The sequence below is a fragment of the Manis pentadactyla genome, chromosome 15 (genome assembly GCF_030020395.1).
Source record: "Manis pentadactyla isolate mManPen7 chromosome 15, mManPen7.hap1, whole genome shotgun sequence".
Lineage (NCBI taxonomy): Eukaryota > Metazoa > Chordata > Mammalia > Pholidota > Manidae > Manis > Manis pentadactyla.
In genome coordinates, this window is record NC_080033.1 from 34120548 (window position 1) to 34146699 (window position 26152).

The 26152-nt window shown below is 39.1% G+C and overlaps 1 protein-coding gene across 4 annotated transcripts in view; it reads left to right on the plus strand.

Annotated features, from left to right (window-relative positions):
- PHKB (phosphorylase kinase regulatory subunit beta) overlaps positions 1–26152 on the plus strand; it is a 351182-nt gene that overhangs the window by 231080 nt on the left and 93950 nt on the right. For all 4 annotated transcript variants that reach the window (XM_036927464.2, XM_036927463.2, XM_036927465.2 and 1 more), the window contains one exon: positions 156–250. In XM_036927464.2, the coding sequence (XP_036783359.2) occupies positions 156–250 (95 nt within the window). The remainder of the gene's footprint in view (positions 1–155; positions 251–26152) is intronic.

The following is a 26152-nucleotide window of genomic DNA, read 5'->3' on the forward strand; positions in this document are numbered from 1 at the left end:
CTAATATGTGGAAGATGTTCCATGTGCATTGAGAAGGATGTATATTCTGCTCTTGTTAGTTGGAGTTTTCTGTAGATACCTGTTAGGTCTAATTGCTTTATAGTAGTGTACAGATGCATTTTTGATAATGCTGTTTCCCTTTTTTTTTTTTTCAGCTGATGAATTAATAAGTCCTAAAGACATTGATCCTGTCCAGCGCTATATCCCACTACAGAATCAACGTAACGTGAGCATGAGGTTTTCCAATCAGGTAGGGATATTTTATTTATTAATTTAGACTTATGCAAAGACATCTAAAGCTTAATTGAAGAAGAAATGTTATTCTGAATGGGTGTTTATTTTTTCATCTAAGGGCAAGGCTTTCCCCTCTTCTTGTTACATGTGGTAAAGGGCTATATTTGTTAATGAGAAAGTATGAGTCAGATGTGTCTAACAAGATGTCTTGCAAGTAAACATTTTCATCTTCACAGAGTTTAAGTTTAACATGTAAATTATCTTTGAGAAGATGCAGCATGTGTAGGTGGCAGAGTGATAGATGAGATGGCACTATTATTGAAGGGAGTAGAGTCCCATGAAAGGCCCTGTGCTTCATGACTCTCCAGTGTTCTTTCTCTGTGACAGGACTGAGTGACTGACAAGAGTTGTTCTTAGTATTTGGAAACACGTTTGGTGAAGAAATAGGTTTAAATTTTTTATGTTTAGTAGCTGTGGATTCATTCTGTGTTGTGTCAACAAAATAAAGTGTTTGCAGGATCAGCAAGATTGATGTTGATTTGAGCAAACCCTCAAGTATGAAATGATACCAGTAGTGAAGACTGTTAAAATGAAAGTGTTGTGGATTGTGGAAACTGCCTGAGGAGAAAAAGAATGAACCTGAGTGTGTACCTGAGATTCCAAGCAGTTAATGTTTATTTAATAAGAATAGCATCATCATCTATGAAAGATATGCCTACAGAATTGGAATGCTCTTCTGTAGAAAACATGCATGTACAGATAATACACACATACACACACACACAAATAAAAGCTTGTTTTAGTGAAAGGGAGAGCCTACCAGCTCTATTAAATTCTATCACAATTTTCTCTGAGTCTTCTGTCTTCAAACCATGTAATTACTCTGAGTTGTTTATAGATGAGAAGCTCTTTGGCAGGCTTATAAAAAAATGTTAAGATTTTCTCAAAAATATAAAATAATTATGTTAATATGTGATAGAAGTTTTTCACTGGCTTGTTAGCTCCTATGTAAAATGGGGATATGACCTTTATCTTAGTTACCATTCATGTCAGTGCAGTACAAGTGTACATTCTGTACAAATTTGTGATATACAATTTTGCTTGAAGAAATGGTAAACTACAGAATACATTTAACTTCCTGTGACACAGAACTGTGATTCTGAGCCATTTTAAGACCAGTATATATCATTTACATAGCATTTCACATGGGTGATCCACTTCTGTAGGGTAATGAAATCTCAAAGCCTTTTCTTAGAAAATAAAATGATAGGTCACAGATTGGAGGTATGGGTGCAGGAACCATATAGCATCAAAGCACACAGCTAACAAAATGAACAATTTAAATAGTTATTTCATTCTTGACACATATGAGGAAGGTTATGGGGTTGTGTGTAATATTTGACATACAATATACTTGCAGGTTTTTCTCTTCCACTCAAGGAGGCTTAGAGTACAAGTGAGTGAGAGTGAATTTTATAGAGATTCACCCTAGGTATATTTTTTATATTGAAGTCATTTCCTAATGTTGCTACTGAATTATCTATGGCATGTCTCCCACGTGTAGCCAAAACCTAGCTAAGAGACTTGCTCTAGGCTAAGAACAGGGACTGGCTCCTCTCCTACAGCCATGTGGGGATTACATCTGTGCAGAATTGTGTACAGTTTCTGAGGTGGTGATGATGGGAAGGACTGGCAGTAGGAAATTGGGAGGCATCATCATGCCATACCCTGTTGGCAGTTTGGTTGTGGTGGTATATAAAATGGTGAGGTACCTCAGCCACTTTCTTAACCATTTAAACAGTAGCCAAGACCTGGCATGATTATGTCCATTGCTAGGGCTGGGTGACATAGACTGATGAAATACAGGAGTCAGACATAGCCCTCTGCTTGATGTTGGTGTAAGTGACCTCTCAGTCATGATTATATCAGACTCTGCAATTAACTGATATGTGGGAATTGACCAGGTGCTTTAAATCCTGCTTGATGTTGGAAAAAGTAAATAGAGAGTAGTGAAGGTCAGACAATTCCTGAAAAATGAGTGAAATCCCTGACTTTGAAGGGAGATTTATCAGGGGTCCCCATGGCCACCCTTTACCTCAGTGATTCACTAGGATTCACAGCACTCAGAAGCTTAAAGTTTATTACAGTGAAAGGATATAGAATCAAATAAACAAAGACACATGGGGCAAGTCCTGAGGAAATCAGGAGCAAGCTTCCAAGTGTCCTCTCTCAGTAGTTTCCCAGCAACAATATGTGATGACAATACATGCACAGTATTGCCGACCTGGAAAATTTGCTCAAGGTTGACTCTCCAGGGTTTTTATTGGGGGTCAGTCATATAGGCATGTAATACCTACATGACTGACCTCAGTTACTCAAGCTGTAGCTCCCCAGACAAAAAGTATATGTCCACCATAAATCACATTGTTAGCATTAACCGTCTGAACAAACTGGTACAGTATGGCACAAGACCTCACGCATGCAAAAACACTCCCCTCTGAGAAAACATTCCGGGAAGCCAGCCAAGGGCCCATCCTGAAAATATGTGTTTCTTGGGAATACTCAGGATTTGAACAATGTACACCTGCTGAATCAACTCATTCCTTCACGGAAAGGTTATTGCAGAAGGAAGTTTCTGAAGTCCAGAAAACAGGAAGTGTGCCGGAATTGTGGAAGGGTCCACAATTGAGTATGTGTAAGGCTATTAGCACATTAGAAAACACAAAACACTGAGGATTAAATGGAGAATGTTGATTTTATTAATACTTGTAGCAAATTAATTTCAGGAAAAGGGAAATACTTTTGTACCAGAGGTGAAGACTGAGGTCAGAAAAGTATAGTATCATCTGGGGTGACCCTCCTCGCCACCCTCATCTAATCAGAAATTGCTGCTTTATCTTGATGTTACTTAGAGAAAGAAACAAGTTCCTTTTAAACATAAAGTTTAAAGGAACAGAAAGAAAAGCATTGTGAGCAAGAGCAGATATTCTTTAGAGTATTGTGAGATTTTGACCAAAAAAAAAAAAAAAACCAAACAGAACCTTTTGGAGATCTTACAGTGTAAGTTCCTAGAGATAAGAGAGCATGTTCTATTCAGCATTGCAGCTTTATTACCTATCATAGTACTGCAACAGCTGTTACATAGGAGGTACTCAGTGCTCAGTGTTTAACCTGAGTATTTGAGTGCTTGAAGGTATGATGTAGGAAACAGTGAACTTCTCATGCAAATATCTCTAAATCTATTTTACTAATCTGGACCTCTTTCCTAATATTTAAATTTGAATTTCCAACTACCTGATCACCTCTCTGCATATCTACTACTTAAAAATCAGCATTTCTAGGTGTGTAATTATCTCCAACTCATCAAGTTGTATACATGATATATCTATTTTTTTATGTACATCAATCTTATTTTTTTGGTGTGTCATTCAAGTAGTTTAGAAAACAAAAAATAAAACCCAAGCTTTCTAATGCCAAATTTGTTATCTTCCCTCTTCTAACCTACTCTTCTTTCCATAATACCTATTTTGGATAAGGACACTGTCTTCAGTAGTCCTCATGCCAGTGACTCCTGTATTCAGATGGTTATCATGCTGGCCTGTGCCCTTAGAGTAGCATTTGGATTTGTCTCTCCATATTTATCCCCATTGCTATGTACCACTCAGACTTCATTACTGCTAAATGGTATGATTTTACTAATCTCTCTCTGTCTCCAGTCTCTCCTGTTCATTTTCTGTGCTTGACAACACATGATCTTAAGAAGCACGGATCCATTCATGTCACTTCCTGCTTAAAACCTTCTGTGATTCTCTGCTACCTAAAGGATAGATTCTAAACTCCATATTCCAACATTTGAGGCCCTACACAGTCACCTCAATTCCTTATTTTTCACCTATATCTTTCAGTTTCTCCAAAGTTTTCCCAAATCTCCCCACTACAGTCTCAGCAGACTTGCTGATCTAATATCACTCCTTCCCTCACCCTCTTCCAGGCCTCCACACTTAGTGTAATCTTCATCCCCAAACCCTGGCCTCTTTTTCATTCAGACCCCTTAAATCCAAGCCCCATACAGTGCCTGTTTCTTTGAATACTGTAAAAGTTACTTATATGGGTATTGTAAAAAGTGAAATAATACAGATAAGTTTACAATACAGTTGCATTACCTTACGTCCGGAATATTAACCATTCCACCATTTCCCCATCTCCAGAGAAGTCTTTTTTTTCTTAGCCATATTTATTTTCATCTCTGTCTCCAAATTTCTGAATGATGTAGATGCAACTCTTTTGTAAGGTGTTTTACCTTTACACAGTATCTGTTGCTTCTTTGTTTTAGAAAGGTCGTGCATATACCCCAACCTTCCTGTCATCTTTATCTCCCAATATTTAGTAGTTATTTTTAATTATTTTATTTATTACCTTTGTAACTTAAACAATAATAAAGGTACATTTTGGGATTTATATCCTTTTGAGAATTTGTCTTTATTTTAGGGTCCTCAAATTTCATGGGAACCTATTTTTATGTATATCTTGTGTTCCTTTGTTCTGCTTGGCACTTGGTTGACCCTTTCAATTTGTGGCTTTCTTCAGCTATGGGAATTGCCTAAATTATGTTTTTCCTTTTTTTTATTTTCTCTCTTCTTTCTATGAGGGCTCTTTTATTAATCGGATCTTAGACCTATAGAAAATAATCCTCCTTATCTCTTCCTTGTTTTTCAAATGGTTTATTTTTTTTTTTTATTTTATAAATTAATGTTTTTACATAAAACTTTTCAAACATAATGTACTATGCGTACCCAAATTGAGCACTCAAATATTCATCTCAGATTCAGTAGCCTTCAAGTTATTGCCAGTATTTTTTTCATCTACATCTCTTTCTCCCTTTTTTTATTGGAATAAAGTTGATATAGTTATTATATTGGTTTCAGATGTACAACATAGTGACTCAATAATTAGATACATTACTAGATGCTTGCCATGGTTATCATATGAAGATTTTACAATATTGTTGATTATATCCTCTATGTTTTACTCCCATTCCTATGACTAACTTATTTTACAATTTTCAGTTTTTACCTCTTTATTCCCTTCAACTATTTCACCTATCCTCCGACCCTCCTCCCTTTGTTAACAGTGTATTTTGCACTGTTGGTTACCACCGTTGGGTCTATTTCCTTTGTTGTTTTGTTTTTTAGATTCTACGTATAAGTGAAATCACATGCTATTTATCTTTCTTTACCTGGCTTATTTCACTTAGCATGATACCCTATAGTCCATCCATGTTGTTGCAAATGGTGTGATTTCCTTCTTTTTTATGGCTGAGTAATATTCAGTTGGGTATATGTACCATATCTTTCTTCTTTATTCATTCATCAGTCAGTGGGCATTTGGGTTGCTTCCATATCTTTGCTATTATAGTAATGCTGCAGTGAACACAGGTGGGCATGTATTTTTTCAAATTAGTGATTTGTTTTTCTTTGGGTAAATTGCCGTAAGTGGAGTTGCTGGGTCATATGTATTTATATTTTTAGTTTATTGAGGAGCCTCCATATTGTTTTCCACGGTGGCTGGATCAGTTTACATCCCCACCAACAGTGTAGGAGGGTTCCCTTTTCTCCACATCCTTGCCAACACTTGTTATTTCTTGTCTTTTGGATAGTAGCCATTCAGACAGGTGTGAGGTGATACCTCATTGTGCTTTCAATTTGCATTTCCCTGATGATTAGTTATGTTGAGCATCTTTTCATGTGTCTGTTGACTTTCTCTATGTCTTCTTTAGAAAAATGTCTATTCAGGTCCTCTGCACATTCTTTAATTGGATTTTTGGGGGTTTTTTGGTATTGAGTTGTATGAGTTCTTTTGATCTATATTTCTTTAGCCTTTTCTTTTTCCTTTTTTCTCTACATTGAGGGAATCTTTCTTAACTTTTTGTTCCAGCTCTTATATTGAATTTTTTTCAAAATGGTATTTTCATTTCTGATAGCTCATTCTTGTTCTCTGATTACTCTCTTCATAGCTTCCTGGTTTCATATTTAAAATTACTCTCACAGTTATTACAAATTTTGAGAGTCAAAAATTTTTGAGGTGGCAATTGAATAAAAATTTTCACGAGGGGCGGAGCCAACATGGCGGCGTGAGTAGGACAGTGGGAATCTCCTCCCAAAAACATATATACTTTTGAAAATACAACAAACACAACTAGCCCTAAAAGAGACACCAGAAGACGCAGGACAGTGGCCAGACTGCAGCTACACCAGCGAGAACCCAGTGACTGGTGAAAGGGGTAAGATACAAGCCCCGGCCTGGCGGGACCCGAGCGCCCCTCCCCCCAGCTCCCGGCGGGAGAAGAATAGGCAGAGCGGGAGGGAGACGGAGCACAGGACTGCTGAACACCCAGCCCCAGCCATCCGGGCCAGAGCGCAGACACAGTACGTGCTCAGAGGGCCCTGGATACTGGGGGAACAGGGAGTAAGACCTCTGAGCGGGTGCCAAAGCTGATGCCCCTGTGACAAAGAAAAGCGGGGGCTTTTTGAAAGTCTTAAAGGGACAGGGACTTAACAGCTTGACAGAAACAACACAGGTCATAGTCCAGCAGCTGGAAATTACAGGGAAAACCGGGCGCACTAACCCCCTGGGCAACAGCTCTGAGACCCCTCACGGAGGTAAACAGCCAAACAGCCCCCCCATCCATTACCCCTCCAGGCGCTGCGAAAGCAGAGAAGCAGCCTGAGACAAACTCCACCCACAGAAAGGGAAATTTCTCCCTCCCGGCCAGGCAAGACACAAAGACCCACTCTACACGCAATTACCCAACACAAGCCACTAGGGGTCGCAGTTGTCTCAGTAAAGAAAGGCCAGTAGCAAGTGAAAATTTTGGCCCTCCCAGCTGACAGTCAATAGCACCTGTCAACATGAAAAGGCAAAAAAAAATGATCCAGACAAGACTAACCCAGACAGCTTCGGCATCTGCTACATCTTCCCCTGAGAAGGAATCTGGGGAGATAGATTTAGCCAGTCTTCCTGAAAAAGAATTCAAAACAAAAGTCATAACCATGCTGATGGACTTGCAGAGAAATATGCAAGAACTAAGGACGGAGAATTCAGAAATAAAACAAGCTCTGGAAGGACTTCAAAACAGAATGGATGAGATGCAAGAGACCATCAATGGACTAGAAAACAGAGAACAGGAACGCAGAGAAGCTGATGCAGAGACAGATAAAAGGATCTCCAGGAATGAAAGAATTTTAAGAGAGCTGAGTGACTAATCGAAAAGGAACAATATACGAATTGTAGGTATACCAGCAGAAGTAGAGAGAGAAAAGGGGATAGAAAATGTCTTTGAAGAAATAATTGCCGAAAACTTCCCCAAACTAGGGGAAGAAATGGCCTCTCAGACCACAGAGGTACACAGAATTCCCATGACAAGGGATCCAAGGAGGGCAACACCAAGACACATAATAATTAAAATGGCAAAGATCAAAGACAAGGACAAAGTATTAAAGGCAGCCAGAGAGGAAAAAAAAGGTTACCTACAAAGGAAAACCCATCAGGCTATCATCAGACTTCTCAACAGAAACCCTACAGGCCAGAAGAGAATGGCATGATATACTTAATGCAATGAAACAGAAGGGCCTCGAACCAAGACTACTGTATCCAGCACGAATATCATTTAAATATGAAGGAGGGGTTAAACAATTCCCAGACAAGCAAAAGTTGAGGTAATTTGCCTCCCACAAACCACCTCTACAGGGCATCCTACAGGGACTGCTCTAGATGGGAGGACTCCTAAAAGGAGCACAGAACAAAACACCTAACATATGAAGAAGGGAGGAGGAGGAATAAGAAGGGAGAGAAATAAAGAATCATCAGACCGTGTTTATAATAGTTCAACAAGCAAGTTAAGTTAGACAGTAAGATAGTAAAGAAGCTAACCCTAAACCTTTAGTAACCACAAACTTAAAGCCTGCAATGGCAATAAATTCATACCTTTCAATAATCACCCTAAATGTAAATGGACTGAATGCACCAATCAAAAGACACAGAGTAATAGAATGGATAAAAAAATGAAGATCCATCCATATGGTGCTTACAAGAGACTCACCTCAAACTCAAAGACACGCACAGACTTAAAGTCAAGGGATGGAAAAAGATATTTCAAGCAAACAACAGAGAGAAGAAAGCAGGTGTTCCAATTCTGGTATCAGACAAAACAGACTTCAAAATAACGAAAGTAACAAAAGACAAAGAAGGACATTACATAATGAAAAAGGGCTCAGTCCATCAAGAGGATATAACCATTATAAATATATATGCACCCAATACAGGAGCACCAACATACCTGAAACAAATATTAACAGAACTAAAGGAGGAAATAGAATGCAATGCATTCATTCTAGGAGACTTCAACACACCACTCACTCCAAAGGACAGATCCACCAGACAGAAAATAAATAAGGACACAGAGGCACTGAACAACACACTAGAACAGATGGACATAACAGACATCTTCAGAACTCTACATCCAAAAGCAACAGGATACACATTCTTCTCAAGTGCACGTGGAACATTCTCCAGAATAGACCACATACTAGGTCACAGAAAGAGCCTCAGTAAATTCCAAAAGATTGAAATCCTACCAACCAAGTTTTCAGACGAAAAATGCATTAAACTAGAAATAAACTGTTCAAAAAAGGCAAAAAGGCTCACAAACACATGGAGGCTAAACAACATGCTCCTAAATAATCAATGGATCAATGACCAAATCAAAATGGAGATCCAGCAATATATGGAAACAAATCACAACAACAACACGAAGCCCCAACTTCTGTGGGACACAGAAAAAGGAGTCTTAAGAGGAAAGTATATAGCAATCCAAGCATATTCAAAAAAGGAAGAACAAGCCCAAATGAACGGTCTAATGTCACAACTATCGAAATTGGAAAAAGAAGAACAAATGAGGCCTAAGGTCAACAGAAGGAGGGACATAATAAAGATCGGAGAAGAAATAAATAAAATTGAGAAGAATAAAACAATAGCAAAAATCAATGAAACCGAGAGCTGGTTCTTCGAGAAAGTAAACAAAATAGATAAGCCTCTAGCCAGACTTATTAAGAGGAAAAGAGAGTCAACACAAATCAACAGTATCAGAAACGAGAAAGGAAAAATCACGACGGACCCCACAGAAATACAAAGAATTATTAGAGAATACTATGAAAACCTATATGCTAACAAGCTGGGAAACCTAGGAGAAATGGACAACTTCCTAGAAAAATACAACCTTCCAAAATTGACCCAAAAAGAAACAGAAATTTTAAACAGACCAATTACCAGCAACGAAATTGAAGCGGTAATCAAAAAACTACCAAAGAACAAAACCCCCGAGCCAGAGGGATTTACCTCAGAATTTTATCAGACATACAGTAAAGACATAATACCCATTCTCCTTAAAGTTTTCCAAGAAATAGAAGAGGAGGGGATACTCCTAAACTCATTCTATGAAGCTAACATCACCCTAATACCAAAACCAGGCAAAGACACCACCAAAAAAGAAAACTACAGACCAGTATCCCTGATGAACGTACACGCAAAAATACTCAACAAAATTTTAACAAAACAAATTCAAAAATACATCAAAAGGATCGTACACCATGACCAAGTGGGATTCATCCCAGGGATGCAAGGATGGCACAGCATACGAAAGTCCATCAACATCATCCACCACATCAACAAAAAGAAAGACAAAAACCACATGATCATCTCCATAGATGCTGAAAAAGCATTTGACAAAGTTCAACATCCATTCATGATAAAAACTCTCAGCAAAATGGGAATAGAGGGCAAGTACCTCAACATAACAAAGGCCATCTATGAAAAACCCACAGCCAACATTATATTGAACAGCGAGAAGCTGAAAGCATTTCCGCTGAGATCGGGAACTAGACAGGGATGCCCACTCTCCCCACTGTTATTTAACATAGTACTGGAGCTCCTAGCCACGGCAATCACACACAAAAAAAAATACAAGGACTCCAGATTGGCAAAGAAGAAGTTAAACTGTCACTATTTGCAGATGACATGATACTGTACATAAAAATCCCTAAAGACTCCACCCCAAACTACTAGAACTGATGTTGGAATACAGCAAAGTTGCAGGATACAAAATCAACACTCAGAAATCTGTGGCTTTCCTATACACTAACAATGAACCAACAGAAAGAGAAATCAGTAAAACAACTCCATTCACAATTGCATCAAAAAAAATAAAATACCTAGGAATAAACCTAACCAAAGAAGTGAAAGACTTATACTCTGAAAACTACAAGTCACTGTTAAGAGAAATTAAAGGGGACACTAGCAGATGTAAACGCATCCCATCCTCATGGCTATGAAGAATTAATATCGTCAAAATGGCTATTCTGCCCAAAGCAATATACAGATTTGATGCAATCCCTATGAAACTACCAGCAGCATTCTTCAATGAACTGCAACAAATAATTCAAAAATTCATATGGAACCACCAAAGACCCCGAATAGCCAAAGCAATCCTGAGAAAGATAAATAAAGAAGGGGGGATCTCACTCCCCAACTTCAAGCTCTATTATAAAGCCATAGTAATCAAGACAATTTGGTACTGGCACAAGAACACAGCCACAGACCAATGGAACAGACTAGACAATCCAGACATTAACCCAGACATATATGGTCAATTAATATTTGATAAAGGAGCCATGGACATACAATGGCGAAATGACAGTCTCTTCAACATGTGGTGCTGGCAAAAATGGACAGCTACATGTAGGAGAATGAAACTGGACCATTGTCTAACCCCATATACAAAAGTAAACTCAAAATGGATCAAAGACCTGAATGTAAGCCATGAAACCATTAAACTCTTGGAAGAAAACATAGGCAAAAACCTCTTAGACATAAACATGAGTGACCTCTTCTTGAACATATCTCCCCGGGCAAGGAAAACAAAAGCAAAAATGAACAAGTCGGACTATATTAAGCTGAAAAGCTTCTGTTCAGCAAAAGACACCATCAATAGAACAAAAAGGAACCCTACAGTATGGGAGAATATATTTGAAAATGACACATCCGATAAAGGCTTGACGTCCAGAATATATAAAGAGCTCACACACCTCAACAAACAAAAAACAGATAACCCAATTTAAAAATCGGCAGAGGAACTGAACAGACGGTTCTCCACAAAAGAAATACAGATGGCCAACAGACACATGAAAAGATGCTCCACTTCGCTAGTTATCAGAGAAATGCAAATTAAAACTACAATGAGGTATCACCTCACACCAGTAAGGATGGCTGCCATCCAAAAGACAAACAACAACAAATGTTGGCGAGGCTGTGGAGAAAGGGGAACCCTCCTACACTGCTGGTGGGAATGTAAATTAGTTCAACCATTGTGGAAAGCAGTATGGAGGTACATCAAAATGCTCAAAAGAAACATACCATTTGACCCAGGAATTGCACTCCTAGGAATTTACCCTAAGAAGACAGCAATCAAGTTTGAGAAAGACCAGTGCACACCTATGTTTATCGCAGCACTATTTACAATAGCCAAGAATTGGAAGCAACCTAAATGTCCATCGATAGATGAATGGATAAAGAATATGTGTTACATATTCACAATGGAATACTACTCAGCCATAAAACAAGGGCAAATCCTACCATTTGCAGCAACATTGATGGAGCTGGAGGGTATTATGCTCAGTGAAACAAGCCAAGAGGAAAAAGAGAAATACCAAATGATTTCACTCACCTTTGGAATATAAGAGCAGAGGAAAAACTGAAGGAAGAAAACAGCAGCAGAATCACAGAACTCAAGAATGGACTAACAGGTACCAAAGGGAAAGAGACTGGGGAGGATCGGTGGGTAGGGAGGGCTAAGGGGGGGAGAAAAAGAGGGGTATTAAGATTAGCATCCATAGGGGGGTGGGAGAAAGGGGAGGGCTGTACAACACAGAGAAGACAAGTAGTGATTCTACAATATTTTGCTACGCTGATGGACAGTGACTGTAAAGTAGTATATAGGGGGGACCTGGTATAGGGGAGAGCCTAGTAAACAAATTTGTCGTCATGTAAGTGTAGATTAATGATAAAAAAAGAAAAAAGCAGTTCCTGTGTGGTGACCTCCAATGAGTTCTACACAATGATATAAAGGGCATATAAAAGTGTAGGCAAAGGGTCTGTTTGTGTTTATACAGAGGATCAAAGCCTAATTTGGCTACCCCAAAAATGAACTAAGATACGATATGAAAAAGAACTTCCAACATCAGCACTCTCGGGAAGACTCATGACAGAAGATGATCAGCAAAAAAAAAAAAACCCCAACAAAGATCCACGCACTGCCACAGGTGTAGATGCCCTCATCCCACCAGTTCCTGGACTTGCCATGGGAATGATGAAGGAGATATCTAAGCTGGCCTGTGCATACAGTAAAACAACAAATTTGACTTGATCTGTACTGTTGGAACTCAACCAATAATTAGGAGAAGTGCAAATTGTAGCACTCCAAAATCTTACAACCACAGACTATTTATCGTTAAAAGAACATATGGGATGTGAACAGTCCCCAGGAATGGGTTGTTTTAATTTATCTGAATTCTCTCAGACTGTTTAAGTTCAGTCAGTCAATATCCACCATATCATAGATAAGTTTTCACAAATGTCTAAGGTGCCTAACTGGTTTTCTTGGTTTCACTGGAGATGGCTGGTAATTACAGGTATGCTTTGGTTATGTAACTATACTCCTATTATGTTAATGTGTGCACACAATTTAATTAGTAGTTTAAAACCTATCCATGCTGAATTTACTCTACAAGAAGATATGTCAAAGAAGTAATCAATCTTCCCAGGTTTTCTTCTGTCTGCTACTTCTATAGCTTTTCTTCTTCCTACCTAATTACAACCTTTAAATAGAACTCGTGCCACATGTCGAATTTACCGAGTATCATAATTCTTCCAAGTGGTAAAGACACCTCAAGACAAATGCTGGGCATAGAAGCCACAGGGCATAAATATGCAAAGAAGTAAAAAGCTAACCTTTTCAAACGATAAGGCTTCTCTCTCACTTACCAACTTAACGTTTCCCTGTATGGCCCCGGAAGATGACTGGTTAGCCAGAGACAGGTAAGATTCCTCAAGGGAGGAACAACCTAAGACAGGCACAGTCGCAGGGGGCCATCAGGTGAGAAAATGAGGATCAGCAGAGGTGAGGCTTAGAACCTCCCCCCTCATGTTCTGAGAGAAATCTTCTGCATACATGGATGTTTATTGCCATTGTCTAGCTCGGATTAACACATAGTCTACAGGCACACACCTGATCATCTACATTTGCTCTCTTACAACACTAAACTCTGTTTTCTACCTTTATCTCGTATCTACCTACCACTTCAGCATTTTATTAAAAATAATAATAATAAAGAGAGAAATGTGGTATCCACATATAAATCAAGTTTAAAAATCAAATGAATATTCTCATATTTTCACTGACTGTTTATAGTTCATAATGCATGAACAAAACCGAAAGCTTCTGTGATGACTGCCCTTGTAATGTTCACCATGTAACTTATTCACTATGTAAGAATTTGTACTCCATGTAAGAACTTGTTTGTTATGCATCAGAAGATTGGAGACTGACGAAAATTAGGCTTGGGGTGGATTAATGATTGTGCATTAAGTATTGACCCCCCTATACGGAATTTTATCGTTGTTAACAACTATTTGATTAATAAATATGAGAGATGCCCTCACAAAAAAAAAAAAAAATTTTCATGACTTTTTATTTTGAAATAAGTCCAGACCCATAAGAAATTGCAAAGTGTCCAGAAAGGGCCTAGCCTTCCACAATGTTAATATCTTATATAACTATAATAAAACATGAAACCAAGAAATTTACTTTGGTACAATACATAGAGCTTATTCAGATTTTACCAGTTATATATACACCATTTATATGTGAGTATGGATGTGTGTGTGTATGTAGTGTTATCTCTATTTATCCCATGTGTAACTTTGTGTAACCACCACTACAGTCAAGATACTAAATTGTATGATCAGCATATCATCATAGAGATTCCTTGTGTTACTGCTTTATTACCACACCCACTCCCTCACCCATTTCCTTAATCCAAGGCAACCAGTAATTTGTTCTTCATTTTATAATTTTGTCATTTCATTAATGTTATATAAGTGAAACTATATGGTACATAACCTTTTGGGATTGGCTTTATTTTTACTCAGCATAATTCCCATGAGATTGATTCAAGTTGTTGAATGTATCAAGTTTATTCCTTTTTATTGCTAAGGAGTGTTTCATGGTATGACTGTACCATCATTTAACCACTCATCCATTGAAGGACAGTGAGTTAATTGTGGGATATTTGAACAATTTCTGGAATTCCATTTTGATTATTTATAATGTTTTTGAGCATGTTGCTGTCTTAAATTTTTTTATTGGCTCCTCTAGGAATTATCATATAAATAGTTACCAAAAGCCTACTTGTATCTATATTATACCACTTTGAGTGAAGTGTAGAAACCTTACTTCCATTTAGCTTTCTTTCCCTTTTCAACATAACTTTCTTAGGTCTTTCCTATGCATTCATTGAGCAATACATGATATTGTGTGAAAAGATTGCTTCACTCATAGAATTTGACTAAGGAAACTCATGAAGTTAGTCTGTTGTGCTTATCTCATCTTTCAGCATTCCATTGTTCCTTCCTTTCTGAATGTCCCAACCTTCCTCTATTATTTTGAGTTTGCATAGCAAACAACAGGTTTCTTAGTTTTCCTTCATCTGATAATATTATTTCCTCTTGATTCCTGAAGAATACTTTTGTTAGCTACAGGATTCCTGATTGATAGTTGTTTTCTTGCATCACTGAGAATCACTGTGCCACTTCCTTTGGCCTCCATACTTTCAAATGGAAATCCCTTGTCAATTCATATAGGTAATATGTCATTCCTCTCTGACCTGAGTCCCCTTACAACACTGGATAGAAGGTCAGGAAACACGAAGCTTAGCTGATGCATGGATCAGCCCACTCACTGGTTCCCCAGGTGTGGAACAGGAGTTGGGTAGGGTTGTTTCTGTGAAGCTGCTGCTGGAGGTGGATCAGACTGCCTGCTGGGGCACCAGTTGTGGAGTGCAGGTTGGGATGGCCAGCCCTCCGCTGCAGCTGCTGCAGGTGAAACACACTGAGGCCTGGTTTGTGGAGCAGGGGTCAGGACAGTTCACTGGGGCTTTTTTGCTAATATTGGCCCACCAGTACCCTAGTTGTGAAACTGTGGTTGGGTGGGCACATTAGAGGTTTTGAAGTTGCTGCTGAAGGCAAGTTAGCCAATATTAGCTCACAGGAGGAGCTAGGGTTGGATTTCCCCACTTGGTCTCTGTTGTGCTTCTTGTTTTCCAGTCCCTTAGCCACACAGTACACACTTTTACTGTTTCTGTGTTTTCTTTTTTTTCCCTTATGCATGTTGGTTGTTTTAGGATACAGATTTCTCTGATGCTCGGCCCAGAAAACATGGGATCTCAGGATTCTCATCCCACTGCCGTTTTTCGAGTCCTGAGTTTCTTAGCTAGTCCTGTATTTCGAGCTCTCGGAGTTCTTTAATTATTATCCATTGAATTTTTAGGTTGAAGGGCAAGAGGGAAAACTGAATCTAGGCCATCTTATTCCCTCTTCTCTTTTTGTTAATGGATAATTTATCTTCATAAGTCTTTCTATTATTAAAAATTAGGGAGGGGGCGGAAGATGGCGGTGTGAGTAGAGCAGCAGAAATCTCCTCCCAAAACAACATATATCTATGAAAATATAACAAAGACAACCCTTCCTAGAATAAAGACCAGAGGACACAGGACAATATCCAGACCACATCCGCACCTGAGAGAACCCAGCGCCTCGCGAAGGGGGTAAGATACAAGCCCCGGCCCCGCGGGAGCCGAGCGCCCCTCCCCCCCAGCTCCCGGCGGGAGAAGAGCAGGCAGAGCGGGAGGGAGACGGAGCCCAGGACTGCCGAAAACCCAGCCCCAGCCATCCAGGCCAGAGTGCAGGGCGCTCGATACTAGGAAAACAGGGCAGCAAGAACAGTGAGCAGGCACTGGAGGCTGGGCGACAGAGGACATAAGAAAAGCGCGCGACCATTTTTTTTTTGCTTTTTTGCTGTTTTGTTTTGGCGAGCACTTTTTGGAAGTCTTAAAGGGATAGGGACCCCAATACTAGGGAAACAGGGCAGAAAGACCGGTGAGCAGAGGCCTGAGGCTGGCACCGCAGAATAAAGAAAAACGAACGACCACCTTTTTTTTTTTTTTTTTAATTAAAAACTTTTTTTTTTTTTTAATTAAAAAAAGTTTTTTTTCTTTTTTTTTTGGTGGTCATTGTTTTGTTTTGGCGAGTGCTTTTTGGAAGTCTTAAAGGGGCAGGGTGGGACACTTAATCCAGAGGTAGGGAATCCGGAGATCTCTGGGCACCCTAACCCCTGGGCTGCAGGGAGCAGGGAGGCCCCTTACGGAGATAAATAGCCTCCCAGCCGCTCCTGCTCCAACATGACTCCACCATTTTGGAGAAGCTGCCCGAGCTAGGCAACGCCCACAGCAACAGCGGAGATTAACTCCATAGCAGCCGGGCAGGAAGCAGAAACCCTGTCTGCGCGCAGCTGCGCAGCACAAGCCACTAGAGGCCGCTATTCTCCCAGGAGAGGAGGGCCACAAACCAACAAGAAGGGAAGTCCTTCCAGCCGTCACTCGTCCCAGTTCTGCAGACTATTCCTATCACCATGAAAAGGCAAAGCTACAGGCAGACAAAGATCACAGAGACAACACCAGAGAAGGAGACAGACCTAACCAGTCTCCCTGACAAAGAATTCAAAATAAGAATCATAAACATGCTGACAGAGATACAGAGAAATACGCAAGAGAAATGGGATGAAGTCCGGAAGGAGATCACAGATGCCAGAAAGGAGATCGCAGAAATGAAACAAACTCTGGAAGGGTTTATAAGCAGAATGGATAGAATGCAAGAGGCCATTGATGGAATTGAAATCAGAGAACAGGAACTCATAGAAGCTGACATAGAGAGAGACAAAAGGATCTCCAGAAATGAAACAATATTAAGAGAACTGTGTGACCAATCCAAAAGGAACAATATCCGTATTATAGGGGTCCCAGAAGAAGAAGAGAGAGGAAAAGAGATGGAAAGTATCTTAGAAGAAATAATTGCTGAAAACTTTCCCACACTGGGGGAGGAAGTAATCGAACAGACCACGGAAATACACGGAACCCCCAACAGAAAGAATCCAAGAAGGGCAACACCAAGACACATAATAATTAAAATGGCAAAGATGAAGGACAAGGAAAGAGTGTTAAAGGCAGCTAGAGAGAAAAAGGTCACCTATAAAGGGAAACCCATCAGGCTAATATCAGACTTCTCAACAGAAACCCTACAGGCCAGAAGAGAATGGCATGATATATTTAATACAATGAAACAGAAGGGCCTTGAACCAAGGATAGTGTATCCAGCACGACTATCATTCAAATATGATGGTGGGATTAAACAATTCCCAGACAAACAAAAGTTGAGGGAATTTGCTTTCCACAAACCACCTCTACAGAACATCTTACAGGGACTGCTCTAGATGGGAGCACTCCTAGAAAGAGCACAGCACAAAACACCCAACATATGAAGAATCGAGGAGGAGGAACAAGAAGGGAGAGAAGAAAAGAATCTCCAGATAGTGTATATAACAGCTCAATAAGCGAGCTAAGTTAGGCAGTAAGATACTAAAGAGGCTAACCTTGAACCTTTGGTAACCACGAATCTAAAGCCTGCAATGACAATAAGTACATATCTTTCAATAGTCACCCTAAATGTTAATGGGTTGAATGCACCAATCAAAAGACACAGAGTAACAGAATGGATAAAAAAGCAAGACCCATCTATATGCTGCTTACAAGAAACTCACCTCAAACCCAAAGACATGTACAGACTAAAAGTCAAGGGATGGAAAAACATATTTCAAGCAAACAACAGTGAGAAGAAAGCAGGGGTTGCAGTACTAATATCAGACAAAATAGACTTCAAAACAAAGAAAGTAACAAGAGATAAAGAAGGACACTACATAATGATAAAGGGCTCAGTCAAACAAGAGGATATAACCATTCTAAATATATATGTACCCAACACAGGAGCACCAGCATATGTGAAACAAATACTAACAGAACTAAAGGGGGATATAGACTGCAATGCATTCATTCTAGGAGACTTCAACACACCACTCACCCCAAAGGATAGATCCACTGGGCACAAAATAAGTAAGGACACGGAAGCACTGAACAACACAGTAGAGCAGATGGACCTAATAGACATCTATAGAACTCTACATCCAAAAGCAACAGGATATACATTCTTCTCAAGTGCACATGGAACATTCTCCAGAATAGACCACATACTAGGCCACAAAAAGAGCCTCAGAAAATTCCAAAAGATTGAATTCCTACCAACCAACTTTTCAGACCACAAAGGCATAAAACTAGAAATAAACTGTACAAAGAAAGCGAAACGCTCAAAAACACATGGAAGCTTAACAACACGCTCCTAAATAATCAATGGATCCATGACCAAATCAAAATGGAGATCCAGCAATATATGGAAACAAATGACAACAACAACACTAAGCCCCAACTTCTGTGGGACACAGCAAAAGCAGTCTTAAGAGGAAAGTATATAGCAATCCAAGCATATTTAAAAAAGGAAGAGCAATCCCAAATGAATGGTCTAATGTCACAATTATCGAAATTGGAAAAAGAAGAACAGATGAGGCCTAAGGTCAGCAGAAGGAGGGACATAAAAGATCAGAGAAGAAATAAATAAAATTGAGAAGAATAAAACAATAGCAAAAATCAATGAAACCAAGAGCTGGTTCTTCAAGGAAATAAACAAAATAGATAAGCCTCTAGACAGACTTATTAAGAAGAAAAGAGAGTCAACACAAATCAACAGTATCAGAAACGAGAAAGGAAAAATCACGACGGAGCCCACGGAAATGCAAAGAATTATTGGAGAATACTATGAAAACCTATATGCTAACAAGCTGGGAAACCTAGGAGTAATGGACAACTTCCTAGAAAAATACAACCTTCCAAGATTGACCCAGGAAGAAACAGAAAATCTAAACAGACCAATTACCAGCAATGAAATTGAAGCGGTAATCAAAAAACTACCAAAGAACAAAACCCCCGGACCAGATGGATTTACCTCGGAATTTTATCAGACATACAGGGAAGACATAATACCCATTCTCCTTAAAGTTTTCCAAAAAATAGAGGAGGAGGGGATACTCCCAAACTCATTCTATGAAGCTAACATCACCCTAATAACAAAACCAGGCAAAGACCCCACCAAAAAAGGAAACTACAGACCAATATCCCTGATGAACATAGATGCAAAAATACTCAACAAAATATTAGCAAACCGAATTCAAAAATACATCAAAAGGATCATACACCATGACCAAGTGGGATTCATCCCAGGGATGCAAGGATGGTACAACATTCGAAAGTCCATCAACATCATCCACCACATCAACAAAAAGAAAGACAAAAACCACATGATCATCTCCATAGATGCTGAAAAAGCATTTGACAAAGATCAACATCCATTCATGTTAAAAACTCTCAGCAAAATGGGAATAGAGGGCAAGTACCTCAACATAATAAAGGCCATCTATGATAAACCCACAGCCAACATTATATTGAACAGCGAGAAGCTGAAAGCATTTCCGCTGAGATCGGGAACTAGACAGGGATGCCCACTCTCTCCACTGTTATTTAACATAGTACTGGAGGTCCTAGCCACGGCAATCAGACATAATAAAGAAATACAAGGAATCCAGATTGGTAAAGAAGAAGTTAAGCTGTCACTATTTGCAGATGACATGATACTGTACATAAAAAATCCTAAAGACTCCACCCCAAAACTACTAGAACTGATATCGGAATACAGCAAAGTTGCAGGATACAAAATCAACACACAGAAATCTGTGGCTTTCCTACATACCAACAATGAACCAACAGAAAGAGAAATCAGGAAAACAACTCCATTCACAATTGCATCAAAAAAAATAAAATAACTAGGAATAAACCTAACCAAAGAAGTGAAAGACTTATACTCTGAAAACTACAAGTCACTCTTAAGAGAAATTAAAGGGGACACTAACAGATGGAAACTCATCCCATGCTCGTGGCTAGGAAGAATTAATATCGTCAAAATGGCCATCCTGTCCAATGCAATATACAGATTTGATGCAATCCCTATGAAACTACCAGCAACATTCTTCAATGAACTGGAACAAATAATTCAAAAATTCATATGGAAACACCAAAGACCCCGAATAGCCAAAGCAATCCTGAGAAAGAAGAATAAAGTAGGGGGGATCTCACTCCCCAACTTCAAGCTCTACTATAAAGCCATAGTAATCAAGACAATTTGGTACTGGCACAAGAACACAGCCACAGACCAATGGAACAGACTAGAGAATCCAGACATTAACCCAGACATATATGGTCAATTAATATTTGATAAAGGAGCCATGGACATACAATGGCGAAATGACAGTCTCTTCAACAGGTGGTGCTGGCAAAACTGGACAGCTACATGTAGGAGAATGAAACTGGACCATTGTCTAACCCCATATACAAAAGTAAACTCAAAATGGATCAAAGACCTGAATGTAAGCCATGAAACCATTAAACTCTTGGTAGAAAACATAGGCGAAAACCTCTTTGACATAAACATGAGTGACCTCTTCTTGAACATATCTCCCCGGGCAAGGAAAACAACAGCAAAGATGAGTAAGTGGGACTATTTTAAGCTGAAAAGCTTCTGTACAGCAAAAGACACCATCAATAGAACAAGAAGGATCCCTACAGTATGGGAGAATATATTTGAAAATGACACATCCGATAAAGGCTTGACGTCCAGAATATATAAAGAGCTCACACGCCTCAACAAACAAAAAACAAATAACCCAATTAAAAAATGGGCAGATGAACTGAACAGACAGTTCTCCAAAAAAGAAATACAGATGGCCAACAGACACATGAAAAGATGCTCCACATCGCTAATTATCAGAGAAATGCAATTTAAAACTACAATGAGGTATCACCTCTCACCAGTAAGGATGGCTGCCATCCAAAAGACAAACAACAACAAATGTTGGCGAGGTTGTGGAGAAAGGGGAACCCTCCTACACTGCTGGTGGGAATGTAAGTTAGTTCAACCATTGTGGAAAGCAGTATGGAGGTACATCAAAATGCTCAAAACCGACTTACCATTTGACCCAGGAATTCCACTCCTAGGAATTTACCCTAAGAACGCAGCAATCAAGTTTGAGAAAGACAGATGCACCCCTATGTTTATTGCAGCACTATTTACAATAGCCAAGAATTGGAAGCAACCTAAATGTCCATCAATAGATGAGTGGATAAAGAAAAAGTGGTACATATACACAATGGAAAACTACTCAGCCATAAGAAAAGGGCAAATCCAATCATTTGCAGCAACATGGATGGAGCTGGAGGATATTATGCTCAGTGAAACAAGCCAAGCGGAGAAAGAGAAATACCAAATGGTTTCACTTATCTGTGGAATATAAGAACAAAGGAAAAACTGAAGGAACAAAACAGCAGCAGAATCAGAGAACTCAAGAATGGACTAACAGGTACCAAAGGGAAAGGGACTGGGGAGGATGGGTGGGTAGGGAGGGATAAGGGGGGGGAGAAGTAGGGGGGTATTAAGATTAACATGCATGGGGGGGTAGGAGAAAAGGGAGGGCTGTACAACACAGAGAAGTCAAGTAGTGATTCTACAACATTTTGCTATGCTAATGGACAGTGACTGTAAAGGGGATTATAGGGGAGACCTGGTATAGGGGAGAGCCTAGTAAACATAATATTCGTCATGTAAGTGTAGATTAGTGATACCAAAAACAAAGCAAAAAAAAAAAAAGGGGCAGTTCCTGTGTGGTAACCTCCAATGAGTTCTACACAAGGTTATAAAGGGCATATAAAAGTGCAGGCAAAGGGTCTGTTTGCGTCTATACAGAAGATCAAAGCCTAATTGGGCTATCCCGAAAATGAACTAAGATACGATATGAAAGAGAACTTCCAACATCAGCACTCTCTGGAAGACTCATGCCAGAAGATGATCAGCAAAAACCCCAACAAAGATCCACGCACTGCTACAGCTGTAGATGCACTCATCCCACCAGTTCCTGGACTTGCCATGGGAATGAGGAAGGAGATATCTCAGCTGGCCTGTGCATACAGTAAAACAACAAATTTGACTGGATCTATACTGTTGGAAGTCTATCAAGAATTAGGAGAAGTGCAAATTGTAGCGCTCTAAAATCTTACAACTACAGACTATTTACTGTTAAAAGAACATAAAGGATGTGAACATTTCCCAGGAATGGGTTGTTTTAATTTGTCTGATTTCTCTCAGACTGTTCAAGTTCAGTTGGACAATATCCACCATATCATAGATAAGTTTTCACAAATGCCTAAGGTGCCTAACTGGTTTTCTTGGTTTCACTGGAGATGGCTGGTAATTACAGATATGCTTTGGTTATGTAACTATACTCCTATTATGTTAATGTGTGTGCGCAATTTAAGTAGTAGCTTAAAACCTATATATGCTGAAGTACTCTACAAGAAGATATGTCAAAGAAATAATCAATCTTCCCATGTTTTCTTCCGCCTGCTACTTCTATAGCTTTTCTTCTTCCTTCCTAATTACAACCCTTAAATAGAATTCGTGCCTCATATCAAATTTACCGAGTATCATAATTCTTCCAAGTGGTAAAGATACCTCAAGACAAATGCTGGGCATAGAAGCCACAGGGCATAAATATGCAAAGAAGTAAAAAGCTAACCTTTTCAAACAATAAGGCTTCCCTCTCACTTATCAACTTCACATTTCCCTGTATGACCCCGGAAGTTGACTGGTTAGCCAGAGACAGGTAAGATTCCTCAAGGGAGGCACAACCTAAGACAGGCACAGTCGCAGGGGGGCCATCAGGTGAGAAATTAGCGATCAACAGAGGTGAGGCTTAGAACCTCACCCCCCCTGTTCTGAGAGAATTCTTCTGCATACGTGGATGTTTTATTGCCCTTGTCTAGCTTGGATTAACACATAGTCTACAGGCACACACCTGATCATCTACATTTGCTCTCTTACAACACTAAACTATGTTTTCTCCCTTTACCTAGTATCTACCTACCACTTCAGCATTTTATTAAAAATAATAATAATAAAGAGGGAAATGTGGTATCCACATATAAATCAAGTATAAAAACCAAATGAGTATCCATATTTGAACTGACTTTATAGTTCATAATGCAGAGCAAAACGGAAAGTTTCTGTGATGACTGCCCTTGTACTGTTCACTATGTAACTTATTCATTATGTAAGAATTTGTTCTCCATGTAAGAACTTGTTTGTTATGCCTCAGAAGATTGGAGACTGACGAAAATTAGGCTTAGGGTGGATTAATGATTGTGCATTCAGCATTGACTCCCCTATACAGAATTTTATTGTCGTTAACAACTATTTGATCAATAAATATGAGAGATGCCCTCACAAAAAAAAAAAAAAAAGGACAGACTTCCAATGGTAAAATAAATAAGTAACTGGGATGTAATGTATAGCATAAGGAATATAGTCAAGATATTGTAACAGCTTGGTAGGGTGATAGCTGGAACCTAGAATTATGTATATAAATGTTTTATCACTGTGTTGTACACTTGAGACTAATGTAATGTAATACTGTGCGTCAACTACCCTTAAATAAAAAATAATTATTTTAAAAAAAAATTAGGTAAGATTTCTTCTCTTCCTTTTTTTTTTTTTTCTTTGTTGATGTTTCTTCAGCAGTAGCAATGTCCTTAATGGCCCCTTTGTCCTCTTATGTTTTTTTATTAATGGATAATTGATATACAATGACATAAGGAACATTGTTGTTACTAGATACTCCCCATTATCAAGTCCACATCATATACCCCATTGCAGTCACTGTTCATCAACATAGTAAGATGCCATAGAGTCACTACTTCTTTTCTCTGTGCTATACTTCCTTCCCCGTGCCCCTGCTACATCATGTGTACTAATCATAATGCCCCTTAATCCCCTTATAACTCCCTTTCCACCCACCCTCTGCAGTCCCTTTCCCTTGGCAACTGTTAGTCCATTCTTGGGTTCTGTGAGTCTGCTGCTGTTTCATTCCTTCAGTTTTTGTTTTGTTGTTATACTCCACAGATGAGTGAAATCATTTCGTACTTGTCTTTCTCCACCTGCCTTATTTCACCGATCATAATACCCACTACCTCCATCCATGTTGTTGCAAATGGTAGGATTTGTTTTCTTCTTATGGTTGAATAATATTCCATTGTGTATATGTACCACATCTTCTTTATTCATTCATCTACTAATGGACACTTAGGTTGCGTCCATTTCTTGGCTACTGTAAATGGTGCTGTGATAAACATAGGGGTTCATATGTTTTTTTTGAATTTGGGATCCTGTATTCTTAGGATAAATTCATAGGAGTAGAATTCCTGGGTCAACTGGTATTTCTATTTTGAGTTTTTTGAGGAACCTCCATACTGCTTTCCACAATGGTTGAACTAGTTTACATTCTCACCAGCAGTGTAGGAGGGTTCCCCTTTCTCCACATCCTCATCAGCATTTGTTGTTTGTCTTTGGATGTTGGCCATCCTAACTGGTGTGAAGAGATATCTCATTGTGGTTTTAATTTGCATTTCTCTGATGATTAGCAATGTGGAGCATCTTTTCATGTACCAGTCGGCCATCTGAATTTCTTCATTGGAGAACTGTCTGTTCGGGTCCTCTGCCCATTTTTTAATAGGGGTATTTGCTTTATGGTTACTGAGGCACATGTGCTCTCTATATTTTTTGGATGCCAACCCCTTATCAGATATGTCATTTATGAATATATTCTCCCATACTGTAGGATGCCTTTTTGTTCTGCTGATGGTGCCTTAGCTGTATAGAATCTTTTTAGTTTGATATGGTCCCACTTGTTCATTTTTGCTTCTGATTCCCTTACCCATGGAGATATGTTCATGAAGAAGTTGTTGATGTTTATATTTAGGAGAGTTTTGCCTATGTTTTCTTCTAAGAGTTTTATGGTTTCATGACCTACATACAGGTCTTTGATTCACTTCAAGTTTACTTTTGTGTGTGGAATTAGACAGTAATCCAGTTTCATTCTCTTACATGTTGCTGTCCAGTTTTGCCAACATCAACTGTTGAAGAAGCTGTCATTTCTCCATTGTATATCCATGGCTCTTTTATCGTATATTTTTTGACCATATATGCTTGGGTTTATATCTGGGCTCTCTAGTCTATTCCATTGGTCTATTGTTCTGTTCTTGTGCCAGTACCAAGTTGTCTTGATTACTGTGGCTTTGTAGTAGAGCCTGAAGTTTGGTAGCGAGATTCCCCCCACTTTATTCTTCCTTCTCAGGATTGTTTTGGCTATTCAGGGTCTTTTGTGGTTCCATATGAATTTTAAAACTATTTGTTCCAGTTCATTGAAGAATGCTGTAAGTATTTTGATAGGGATTGCATTGAATCTGTAGATTGCTTTAGGCAGCATGGCCATTTTGACAATATTAATTCTTCCTACCCAAGAGCATGGGGTGGACTTTCATTTAGTAGTGTCCTCTTTAATTTCTCTTAAGATTGTCTTGTAGTTTTCAGGGCATAAGTCTCTCACTTCCTTGGTTAGCTTTTTTCCTAGGTATTTTATTCTTTCTGATGTGATTGGGAACGGAATTTTTTTCCTGATTTCTCTTTCTGCTAGTTGATCGTTAATGTATAG